Source organism: Bubalus kerabau, chromosome X (assembly GCF_029407905.1).
Source record: "Bubalus kerabau isolate K-KA32 ecotype Philippines breed swamp buffalo chromosome X, PCC_UOA_SB_1v2, whole genome shotgun sequence".
Taxonomy (NCBI): domain Eukaryota; kingdom Metazoa; phylum Chordata; class Mammalia; order Artiodactyla; family Bovidae; genus Bubalus; species Bubalus kerabau.
Genome location: NC_073647.1, coordinates 138837778 through 138850687, shown reverse-complemented (window position 1 = coordinate 138850687; position 12910 = coordinate 138837778). Strand labels below are relative to the sequence as shown.

The 12910-nt window shown below is 37.3% G+C and overlaps 1 protein-coding gene across 1 annotated transcript in view; it reads left to right on the top strand.

The window, feature by feature from the left end:
* ZFX (zinc finger protein X-linked) overlaps positions 1 to 12910 on the top strand; it is a 41587-nt gene that overhangs the window by 16399 nt on the left and 12278 nt on the right. Inside the window, 2 exon segments of the mRNA XM_055565194.1 lie at positions 245 to 333; positions 3525 to 4094. Coding sequence (XP_055421169.1) covers positions 273 to 333; positions 3525 to 4094 — 631 coding nt within the window. The 5' untranslated portion in view covers positions 245 to 272.

Here is a 12910-nt window from a genome sequence, read left to right as displayed (position 1 = left end):
TATCTCAGAAAGTCTAGGCAAAGTTGATTTTTTGATTTATCTACCTTTGCTTGTCATATAGATGCCTATATATCATTATGGTTTTGGCAATTTAATTTTAACTTTTCTCTTTTATTTCACCTAGATACATTTTTGATAGATATTCATTTGTCTTTGAGTGTTTCAGAAGTGTAAATATTATATGATATTTTTATAACATGATATAAAACACCTAATGCTTGGTTTACTTTCTCCCCTAATTTAGGAGCTGTGACTGATGAAAATTAAAGGCCATGGATGAAGATGGACTTGAATTACAACCACAAGAACCAAACTCATTTTTTGATACAACAGGTATAACTATTTGGGTTGTTCCGCTTCCCAACTACCAGATTTGGAGTTGGTTGTCAAATGGACAAATTGCTAGATGCTCTTGTTGATATTCACATTTAGGTATCTTATTATCCTGTCATACCTACAGATGTTGAAGTGAGTACATTATTATTTCCCTGCCTAAAAATATGGCTCCCTCTTAACCATCACTCATACTCTTGTCAGTAACAGCATGGAGAAGGCAATGGCACCCCACTCCAGTACTCTTGCCTGGAAAATCCCATGGACGGAGGGCCTGGTAGGCTGCAGTCCATGGGGTCGCTAAGAATCGGACACGACTGAGCAACTTCACTTTCACTTTTCACTTTCGTGCATTGGAGAAGGCAATGGCACCCCACTCCAGTGTTCTTGCCTGGAGAATCCCAGGGACGGGGGAGCCTGGTGGGCTGCCATCTATGGGGTCGCACAGAGTCGGACACGACTGAAGCGACTTAGCAGCAGCAGCAGTAGCAGTAGGAGCAGCAACAGCAACAGGATCAAAACCTTAGTGTATAGTTCAATTATAGCATTAAGTTCTATTAAAGTTCTTCCTTTGAAGATATTCCTTGTTTACATCTCTTCATTCTACTTTCTTCCACATAGACGAACTCTATCAGTCTTCAGTAACTTTTAAATTCTTTTCCTTCCCATTAGTCTTTTTTGCCTAGCCCAGCAATCAAAGTACTCATCATAAAATAACATGTGGATCTTCTCATTTCTCTGTTTCCCATTATGCAGCAGGTAAAGTATAAACCTAAGGCACTCTGTTTTCTGACACCATCCTACTTTTAAAATCCTCTCTCTCACAAGGTAACAAAAGGAGCCATTTGCTTCAGGAAGATGGAGTCGTACCTCACTCCCCAGACTGTTCAAGGAAAATTAAATTTATGAAGTTCTAAAAATAGAAGAAAAAAAAGTATTCACAATTTTTAATTACTCATGGTTCCCATTATATAACATAGTGAAGTGATTATGCTAGGTTTTGTAATGTAAAATGGTTTTATATAACATTAACTAGGAATCCTTATAAATAAAATGTTAATGAGTTTTCCATTGGACTTGAAATGACTATTACAGTATATTAAGGAAATAGTAATTAACTATCAGGAAATTAAATATTAATGATATTTAATTTTAACTTTTCTTTAATCTCTAAATCTAATGGGGGTTTGTGTATTTTTCTTAACAATATGGGATAGTCTTTTGATTCACCTTTGGTAATTTCAGCTTGATAATGATAAATGCAAAGTTATGATTCTTTCTTCTTTAGAACATGAAGTATAATTAATGTGCTTGAAGGAGAGACTAAGCTCTTCGGAGAAAAACGCACGCTATTTACTAGCTTAATCTTGCTGCATGCAAGCCTAGATCATGGGCTGAGGGGTAGATTGAAGGGCTGTTGCATTTTAGCCCTGATTGTTAACACTTATGGTGTTTGTTTATCTTTGAGCAAGTCACTTAATCTGCCAGGGCCTCCATTTCCATATGTCCTAATAATAATGAAACCTTTCATTACAGTTTTTCAGAACACTTCCCATATATTCCCATTTGATCATCACAACAGTCCTGTGAGGTATGCATGGCAGATACTACTGTCCTCATTTTACTGATGAGGAAACCTAAACTCAGAGGTTAAATGACTTGCCCAAGGTCACAAAACTAATAAGTGTCCAAATCCTGCCCTGTGGTTTAGATTTTTTAACCGGTACTCTTGCCACTAAATGCTTTCATCTTCATGCCTGCAAAATGGAGATTACAGTGCTCTATTACTTGATGTTACATTGAGAATATTGAAAACAGTATAAAACATTTTGTGTGAGTTCTATGGGAATTAAAGCACTTTGTTATTTCTAGGAATAATTAAAATTTAAATGAATATTAACTGGCTTTAAGATGTCTCGCATTTTTAAAGGTTCTTTGGCCCTTGTTGATTATTTGTGTTCGTTAAAAAGTTTTTTTAAAAAGCCCTGTGTGTGTCTGTGGGCCTGGCCATTGATACAGTCATTGAGTTAGGCAGCTGCTTGGACTCAGCTTGGTCTGAGTCACATCCAGAAGTGCTAATCGACTGAATAGCTTTTTAGGTAAGACTTTTATAAAATATGTTTGCTTTTTTCTGGATCAGGAGCCAAGATACTGGATTTGTTTTGTCTTACATTATGTTTTTGGCAAGGATATCTGATTTTGATTCTCATTTGTGGCATTCATTCAGAGTAATATTTACTGAGCACCATAATCTGTGCAAACTGTGTGATCTTGGTGAAGTCATTTAATCTCACTGGGCTTCAAATGATTCAACCCTTTACCTTCATTCGTTAACTGCAGAGTGGACTAGAATAGGGTTTCTTATATTCTGAGGAACTGCCTGGGGGATTGGGATATGGGAAGATGGGAGGAAGCTGGATGGAGGCAGACTACCCTGGTGAGGTTGGATCAGGCCCTGCTCCAACTAACCTTACCCTCAACTGCTGTAGAGCAGCTACACTTCTATTCATCTTACCTTTCCACAGAGGCTGCTTAACCAGTTGTCTTTCCTCTATAACTGTGGCCTTCTAGCCCTGGTTTTATTTATGGCCCAATCCTTTTTATATTCTAGATTCAGAAGATAGTTTCTGAATTTCCATAGTCATAAATGGAGGATATTGGTGTGATATTGTCCTCAAACAAAAAAGGAGAAAGGGGAAAAAATGGAAGGGAAGTAAAAGAAAACATGGAAGAGATGAAAAGAAGAAAAAACATGAGTTGAGAGAGACATGGAGCAAGAAGGGAAAGAAGTGAGAAACATATAATGAGGGAAATGGTATATTTACCTCCTGAAGTTGCTTTACTTACTAATTTTTATAATCATCCCTCAAGTATCTATACATGTGGGTTTAATCTTAGCCTAGGAAATTACTTTCATGAATATATTTTTGTGTGTGACTGTGTCAATTTTTCTGTTATTTCCTTATCAGTTGATTTGGGATGAGTATAAAAATTCTTGTGTTAAGAATTTCTAATTTCTGATATGATTCAAAAATACAGTTCCTCTTTATTTCTTTAATCTGTCTTAATGTTTGAGACAACTGAGGAGCTCTAGACTGTTTTCCTGGTAGAACTTAAGTAACATTTGTATTAATTGAGGTAGTCATGCAGGTCTACCTGAAATTTGTGATTTTAATTTTTGTTTTTTTAAGGAGCTGATGCCACACACATGGATGGTGATCAAATTGTTGTGGAAGTACAAGAAACTGTTTTTGTTTCAGATGTTGTGGATTCAGACATAACTGTGCATAACTTTGTTCCCGATGACCCAGACTCAGTTGTAATCCAAGATGTTATCGAGGACGTTGTTATAGAAGATGTTCAGTGTCCAGATATCATGGAAGAAGCAGATGTATCTGAAACAGTCATCATTCCTGAGCAAGTGCTGGACTCAGATGTAACAGAAGAAGTGTCTTTAGCACATTGCACAGTCCCAGATGACGTCTTAGCTTCTGATATTACTTCAGCCTCAATGTCTATGCCAGAACACGTCTTGACGAGTGAGTCCATACACGTGTCTGACATTGGACACGTTGAACACGTTGTTCATGATAGCGTAGTAGAGGCAGAAATCGTCACTGATCCTCTGACAGCCGATGTAGTGTCAGAAGAAGTATTGGTAGCAGATTGTGCCTCAGAAGCAGTCATAGATGCCAACGGGATCCCTGTGGACCAGCAGGAGGATGACAAAGGCAACTGTGAGGACTACCTTATGATTTCCCGTAAGTCTTGTGGTACAGTGATTGTCAAAGGTGTTTTCAAAGGTTGTCTTTCCTAACTTAGGTTGGGAGGATATTTTCTTGACTTCTATAAAATTAAATTAAATCTCATTAACCTTTCTTCATTGTTGTTTTAGTCTGGACCCTGTAAGATAACTCAAAATTAAGAAAACTGAAATGATACAGGATAGAGTCATTTCTTTTTAAGGACACAATAGAAGGATGAAATTTCTTTTGTCTAGAAAGACAAAGGTGGAAAGGAATAGAACTGAACTTGGTGAAATCATGAAGGATGTGATTAGGTTGTTACGAGCCTTTATTAGAATTAGGAACCCTCTTGAAACTTAAAAGGAGAAAAATGTGTAATCAAACTACTTATATGTATATGGATGTACAGTACTACTTACATAATACTTATTTACTTGCTGCTGCTGCTAAGTCACTTCAGTCGTGTCCGACTGTGCGACCCCATAGACGGCAGCCCACCAGGCTCCCCCATCCCTGGGATTCTCTAGGCAAGAACACTGGAGTGGGTTGCCATTTCCTTCTCCAATGCATGAAAGTGAAAAGTGAAAGTGAAGTCGCTCAGTCGTGTCCAGCTCTTAGCGACCCCATGGAGTGCAGCCCACCAGGCTCCTCCGTCCATGGGATTTTCCAGGCAAGAGTACTGGAGTGGGGTGCCATTGCCTTCTCCGACTTATGTACTTATATAGTATGTAAAGTGCTGTTTATTATAACAGCATGGAAGAGAGCTCTGGCATAGTATTTAAACAAATGATTCCAAAACATGATTTCAAATGTGACAGACTCATACTAGATTATCGAAGAAAAGTAACTGTTTTGGAACACACCTCTAACATCTGTGAGGACAGCTGTGTCGTCTTACAATCTGTTTCTTCGTGCCTCTGTCAGAAATAAAATCCACAGTTGAATAGACCACAGTTCTGACCCAGTGTGGAAATTCCCATGCCTTTAGGAACTAAATTCAAACAAGACTCTCAGACTATTTGCTCATACAAATTTACAAGACTGTTTGCTTTGCTTGAATACCTGTTACAGTTAATTTAATAGAACATGTTGGAGTCCACCAACATTTTAGGAAATACCTTTTAAAAGTTCTTAAGATTTTGGAAATCAGAGAATTGTTTGTGTGAAAAGAAGAAAAATGCCTTCACTCCAACATGTTTATTGTGCCCCTACTGTGTTTCAGAAATTTGTGTAGATAGTGCAAATACAGACTATAGCCTGCCAGGCTCCTCTGTGCATGGGATTTCCCAGGCCAAATTACTGGAGTGGGTTGCCGTTTTTTCTCTAGGGGATCTTCCCAACCCAGGGATCAAACCCGCATCTCTTGTGTCTCCTGCATTGGATTCTTTACCACTGCACCACCTGGGAAACCCAAGAATATGGATATATGCTAAATAAAAAACACACAAAACCGTTGTTCTTGGAGAGCTTGCAGTCTACAATGGGAGAGAAAGATAGGTCACACTATGATGTAGAGGTATGACTAAATTAATCTGGAGACAGAATGGAGTTGCTGACCTTTGAACTCAACGATGAGTTCCTAGTTTAACAAGATGAAGAAGGTCATAGATGAGAAGGAGCCATTCCAGGAAAATGGTATAGTATGTCAAAAAAAGTCTTGGCCTCTTCTGAGAATAATGGGAACTTTAGGATGTACTTGTATCTTTGTGCACTTTCTGTTTAATTACTTAGAATGCATTTCTAGAACTAGTATTGATGGATCAAAGGGTACACATATTTACAAGTCTGGTTATATTTGCCTTGATAGTTTGCCTAATCCTAATATTAACTCCACCCACCAAGTTTATGAGAATGTTCATTTCCCTACATTCTGACCAGCGTAGGACATTGTTTCCCCTTTTAATTTTTGCTACTCTGACAAGGAAAAATATTAATACCCTGTTTGAAACTTGAATTTATTTTAGGAAGATAATCCTAGTAGTAATATGGAGTAAGAATAGGTGAGGAGAGTTAGTGGTAGAGAGTAGTCGAAATGGTTCCTGGATGAGACAAAGAAGATCTGAGTACCTACATAATAGTGGGAGTATAGAAGGGGAGTTCAATTTAAGAGAGTTTAGGAAGTAAAATGAATGTGATTTGGTGATAGATTTAGGGGTAGGGATTTAAGGAAGAAAGAATTTGAGGAGGACCCTAAGGTATTCTACCTTGGGAGATGACTGCCTGGTTATGCTGTTACCTGGGAGGAGAAATAAATTCAGTGGAAAGAAAGTGATTTAGGACCTGTTTAAAATTTGGGTTGTTTGCTGGGAACAATCTGGTGGATGTTTCTTTGGAAGTTAAAAATATGAATTTGGTGCTTTTGAGAGAGTTTGTGACTAGAGAGGAAGAAATTTGGGACAAGAGGTTATATAGCTGGTATCCTACCCTATCTGGAAATGGATGGTGGGCCCCAGAAAGTGCTTATCAAATAAGAATGTCAAGTATTGATCCTTTGGGAATTTAAGAAGTAGGCAGAGAAGAGCCCATGAAAATCAGAAAGGTTTAGGAAAAAGAGGAAGAGAAAAATCTTTAACACTGTCAAAGATAAGAATTTCTAAGAGTGTCAGTCACTGAGGAGGGAGTGGCCTTTTTCTTTAGGCAGTTAGGAGGTCATTGGTATCTTTTTCAGTGAGCCTTTGTTTTTATTTTTGTGGAAAGGCAACTTTATTTTTTAATTAAAATGTTTTTTCTTTTTTTTTTAATTTTTTTAAATTAATTAATTTATTTTAATTGGAGGATAATTACTTTACAATGTTGTGATGGTTTTCTCCATACATCAACATGAATCAGCCACAGATATACATGTGTCCCCATATCCTGGACCCCCCACCTCCCTCCCCATCCCATCCCTCATGTATATTACCATATGTAAAAAAATTTTTATTTTAACTATTGGGTGTAATACAGGCTCAAGGATGTATAGTACAACATGAGGAATATAGCCAATGTTTTGTAATAACTGTAAGTGGAAAGGAACTTAAAAGTTATAATAAAAAGTTATTGGTATCTTAATTAGAATAGTTTCAATAAAGCATGGGCCAGTGGAGAGGACGTAGAGGAGATAAGCTATAATGGGTTGAGAAGTTGGTGGATGTGGTGGGGTAGGTGAAGCAGTTTGTATAAATTGCCATTTTGGTCACTGAAGGGACAGAAAAAGCATGAGTACAGGTTTTGATGGTTGGCTGGATGGTGGAAGTGTGTTGAGCGTTTATAGGTTTATAGGTGCAGAACACAAACTGTTGAACAGGGACTGAAGATAAAGGAAGAACTAACAGGTGGAGCAGGTTCCAGAGAAGAGGAATGGAGTAGGGTCCAGGGCAGTGGTGGAAAGCTGATAGGTGAGTCCTAGAAAGGAAGAGTGAGAGAGAGGTTAAGGTTCAGGAAATTTGGAGAGCCTGAGACAGTGAGTTTAAAAGGAATGTTTGAATGTTGGGAGCTATTTTCTCTATGTAGCAAATTCACCTGCTAATATAGAAGGACCTGCAGAGGTTGGGTGGGAGCTGAAGGGTAGTAGCAAAGACCTTTATCTTATGGGGATGGGCCAGGATAGGAAGCTAAGAGCCTATAATATAGATTGCTGAACTGCAGGGGCCAGGTGAGCTTGGGAGACTTAAGTTTATTTGTAAGATGCATTATTTAGTATGAAAATGCTATTTTTAAATATAACTGCCAGATTTTGTATCCCACTACTAGGCAACCCAAGGGCAAGGCTGGAGAAAGGAGGGAGTTGGGTTCATTGTGCTTTTCGAGGGAACAAGGATCTTTGTCTCCATCAATGGAGAGAAAGCACTGTACATTCTTGACTTGTCTTTCCATTTTCTGCCCTGTCTTAAACCTGGTTTCTGAGAGTAAAATGCATGGCATTGGTTCGACCTTTAGTTGCATAGCATCTCACTTTATTACCCTTTTAAGAAGTCAACTCTTCAAGGTTATCCAAAAAGCCAGAAGTTTCTTTAGTAATGGTTGACACAGTGTACTAGATTCTTATATTAGAGCTCAGACTTGCAAAATTTTTATTAAAAAATCTTTATAATCATCTTTTTTGTAGGCTTGGGGTTTCTGCTAATTTATATAGATTTAATGTTTCCTGAAAAAGTAAATACAAATGGACACAAACTGCTATTATACTGTATTTTGGTATATTTTATATATGTACATAAAAATACGTATTTTAATAATAACATGCAGTTTTACTTTTTTTTTTTTGTTTCTTTCTTTACTTTTAAAATAGAATATCACACCCAAGCTCAAAGAATATAAAAACACATATATATTAGTACAAGTTCTTATCCCTCTATTTTACTCTAATGAAATGGTTGGATTGTTTTTAAATTGGGTTTAGGGATGGTGGCTTTTGGTAGTTTCTTTTGTCTTCTCTATTACACAGACACTTCTTCACTGTTTTCCTCTACTCCACACTGTCATCCCTTTTTCCTTCAAAGTAATTAATCATGTTAAACTGTTGGCTTTGGAATCAAACCAGTTGAATGCCTTGTAATTAATTAGCTTTTCTCTTGTTTCTGCCTCCCAGTAAAGACACTTCTTTTATGCTGCATTTTAACTTAAAACCTATATTGATTTCAGAAGTTTAGGATTGAGAGGGCTTTGTGCCAAACATATACAGGAATGGCCTGATTTTATCTGTGATAGAGAATGCCGAGATGCTATTATTAGCAGTCAGCTTTAATGCTCTTCAATAACATGAGAGATATGGTATCTCTGAATTCCCGTGATGTTTATTCATTACTTGATAGGTTAAAGAAGAATATGAACAGATGTTCAAATATTCTTCTCATTAAAAATTTCAGGAAATCATTGAATCGAAAGAAAGAAAGATAGCGCTAAGTCGTGTCTGACTATTGCGATCCCATCAACTGTAGGCTGTCAGTTTCCTATGTCCATGGGATTCTCCAGGCAAGAATACTGGAGTGGATTGCCATTTCCTTCTCCAAAGGAATTGAATCGAAGAGACTGCTAAATAGCTTTTAGAGTCTTTAGTGTCCATCTTGGCAGATATCTTCCCTCTGAAGGTCTCATTTAAAAAGATGATGACATAGCAAGTGGTAGTGTTGTGGGTAGTGTACATTGGCACACTCTTTTTCACAGTATAAGCTGCCTTTGAAGTCAGAATGATCTCTATCTTTGCTGTCTAGATGTTGTGATTGCTTCTAAAGTGTTTCTTGAGGACAAGAACTATCTGTTGCATCTTAGCTACTTACATATCTTCCCCATCATAACCCTTTGGCATATTAGATGTGAAATATTTGTTGAATATATGAATGCTATAGCTGAAAATCTGTGGACATTATGCCTCATCTAAGGTATTAATGACGCATTTCTTCCCTTCCAGGAGCTGTGGCTCTTGGTTCTGGTCAGGCTGGATTTGGTAGCTTTGCTTTATGGCACTTAGGAGTTTTTTGTCTCTCTGAAAGTGGAGTGTTTGAGTCATCCACTTGTTACTCAAATTGTTCCTTAAGTTCTCCATTAATTTGAGACAGCTTCCAGACATCCTTAATTTCTTTGCAGTGATCTTCACCCTCCTATAGTTTCACTTTGCAGCTGCATGGTCAAGATGCTACTTGGTGAAACATCAGTTTGTACAATAGGGAAAGTTAGAGAAGATCTGGTGATGATGAGTTAGGCACTACCTTGCAACAGCTGCAGGAAACAAAATATTCTCTGGGTGCCTCTGATTGATCAGTGAGATGTCACTTTAGGTCTTGTTGACATCTTTCATGTCTTTTAATTAGAACAGTTAGATCGGAGATGAATAGAAGTTAGATACTCCTTTCTAATCCTAGATTCAGTTTAAGTTTTGAAATAAACTTTTTTTTTTTATAGTAACAGCTTTGTACACATACTGTACCATTCACCTATTTAAAGTGTGCGATTCAACAGTTTTTAGTATATTCATAAGCTTGTGCAGCTATCCTCAAAATTAGTTTTAGAAATTTTTTTCATTTCCCCAAGGAGAAACCCCGTGTTCTTTCAAGTATCACTCATCATCCCTCTCCATCCTCTCCAACTCTAAGCAACCATTCTACTTTCTTTATTTGCTCATTCTGGACATTTCATATAGATGGTATCCTATAATATGTGGTCTTTTGTGTCTGGCTTCTTTTACCTAGCATAATGTTTTCAACATTTATCTCTCTGGTTTTTATCTAAATGTGGTTTGATTGTTATCGGGTCAATATGAACAATTTTTAAAACTTATTCTAAGAGAGATGATTCTAAGAGAGATTTATCCTCTTGTCCTAAGAGAGATTATTTAGTTGGAGATTTGTAACAGGTTGGTAATAACAAAAATAGGTAATAGTAAATCTTCACTAAATAATATCTTTGTGCCTGAGCTTATACTTTGTTAGTTTCGGCAACCTTATAATGTTGGTGTTATCACCGTTTTACAGATTGGGTAACTGAGACTCAGTGGAAGTAAATTGTCCAAAGTTACATATACAGCTAGCATTAGGGTGAACATTTGAAATCAAGTGTGTTTTATTCCACAGTTTCTAGTCCCTACTCTAATATTGCGTTTCTTCGTGTGTGTGTGTGTGTGTGTGTGTGTGTGTGTGTGTACAGTTAATACTACAAAGCAGTAGAGTTTGGGATAAGTAGTGTTTATTGGTGGATAGTGGAGGCAAATAAGAGTTGCAGTGATTTACTAAAACTTACCATATTGCTGCCAATATCTACATTAGGAAATAATTTAGAGGGGGCCCAAATGCTTTCTTAATTATTAACCCATTATAGCAGAATCTACCCAGACAGCGCTGATGCCCTATTCCATTGTTTTTCTACTACAAAAATGTTATTTTTTCAAAATATGTTTACATGAGATAAGTGAATTGTATGTGAACTATTATTGTTTTACTCTTGCCCATGTTTACTTTTTTTGTATATATTTATTCACAAACATTATTGATAAACCATGATAAGCCAAGAACCATGCTAGCTGTTAGAAATAAACAATGAAGGTCTCTGACTTTTTAAAGTTCACAGTCATGGAGAGAAGACAAACAGAAACAGGTAACTACAGTTGAGTGTGTATATAACTGGACATACCAAGTATTTTGGAAGCACTAAGTGAAAAGGTGTTAGGAAATTTGGGGTACACTTGATTGAGCTAAATGCCACAGAAGTGTTATAAGCCCAAGTTCTGTGGAAGCTTGCTTGAAGACATATCTTAATTTATTTCATCTCTACTCCTATGCATTTCCTTCCTTCCTTAAGTTGTTTTGAAGCAAATTCTACCTATCATTTCATTCGTAAGTTTTTGAGTATATAGTTCTCAAAGACAAGGATTTTTAAAAAAACGAAACAGTAATACCATTATCACATCTTTAAAAAACAGTGTACAGTGAACTTAATTTGAAAGGGGAATGAAATGTTCAGTGGGCAGCCGAGAGGGGAGGAATGGAGCATGCTTAAATGGAAGGAGCTGGAAAAGATTAGTTCAGAGACTTTTGCTTGGGGTACAAATAATGCGTTTGCTGGGGCAAATGAAGGAAATGGTGAGAAATGAGTGGTAAAATAGGGAAGGGCACAAATCATACAGGCTCTTAAATATCTTGTACTAAGACGGGAGTTGTTAGAAGGTTGTAAGTAGATTAATAATAACATACCTAGATTTACAGTGTAGAAAAGTAACCTTAATGGTAATGTTGAGAGCAGACAAGGTCAGAGTAAAATCAGAAACAAAAAAAAATACACTATAGGAGGAGGTTGTAGAAGTCCAGGTGAGGAACAGCTGATGATGGTTTGAAATAAGGTTCTCTCAGTAACTGAGTTTGGCAGAAGCAGCTTTGTGACGTATGTAGAAAGTAGGATTTGGATTAAATTTAGGGTTGAGGAAGAGGGAGGGTTTGAAGCTCCCTCTCAGGGAGCTTTCTGTGCAACTGGGCAAATGGCAAAGCCATTGCTGGAGGTGGAGCATGTAGACAAGCTGAGGGTCTGTCTACAGGGTTGCTGCCTGCCACTGTTCACTGTCCAGCCACAGTGTCAACCGCACCCCTGAGGATGCGGAGTGTGGTGGCCTTGGCCTTCTGGTTTAGGTGTTTTGACCAGTTGGTCTCGGGTTAGCTCCTAATTAAGAACAACTTCATAGTGAAGACATCCAACTAAAAGTTGTTTGGGGAATGGTTAAATAAACAAATCCAAACCCCTTTATGTTTGATGCATAAACTCTGAGGATCAATACAGTCAAAGAACTTGTTTATTGATTCTAGGAGTTACTAGCACAGGAGACATGATAAAATATTTATTTCTTTGTTCTACGGGCTGATTCTTGAATGTGTATGTATCTTACCATTTTTTAAAATATATGTGCTCTATCAGTTTTCTTCCTTAAACCATTTGATAAACCACAGCAAAATTTCAGAATTTAAAAAATACATATCCACATGGGAGTATTTCTGAAATGTGAGAAAAGTCTTATTATTGAACTATTATAGAAAAGATGCTTGTTTTGATAAAATTCAGAAAGGTTTGTGTTAATCCATAGAAAATTATTGTCTTTACTGTAGGCATTCTGAAATTTACTTAGAAATCACAACACTAAAATTACAGTGAATTAAGAGCTTTCAGTTTAATGTCCAGTCTGGATATCAGATAGATTTGTACTATCTATGAAAAGTGTTAGTCACTCAGTCATATCTGACTCTTTGCGACCCCATGGACTGTAGTCTGCCAAGCTCCTCTGTCCATGGGATTTCCCAGGCAAGAATACTGGAGTGGGTTACCATTCCTTTCTCCAGGAGATCTCCCTGATCCAGGGATCGAATCTGGGTCTT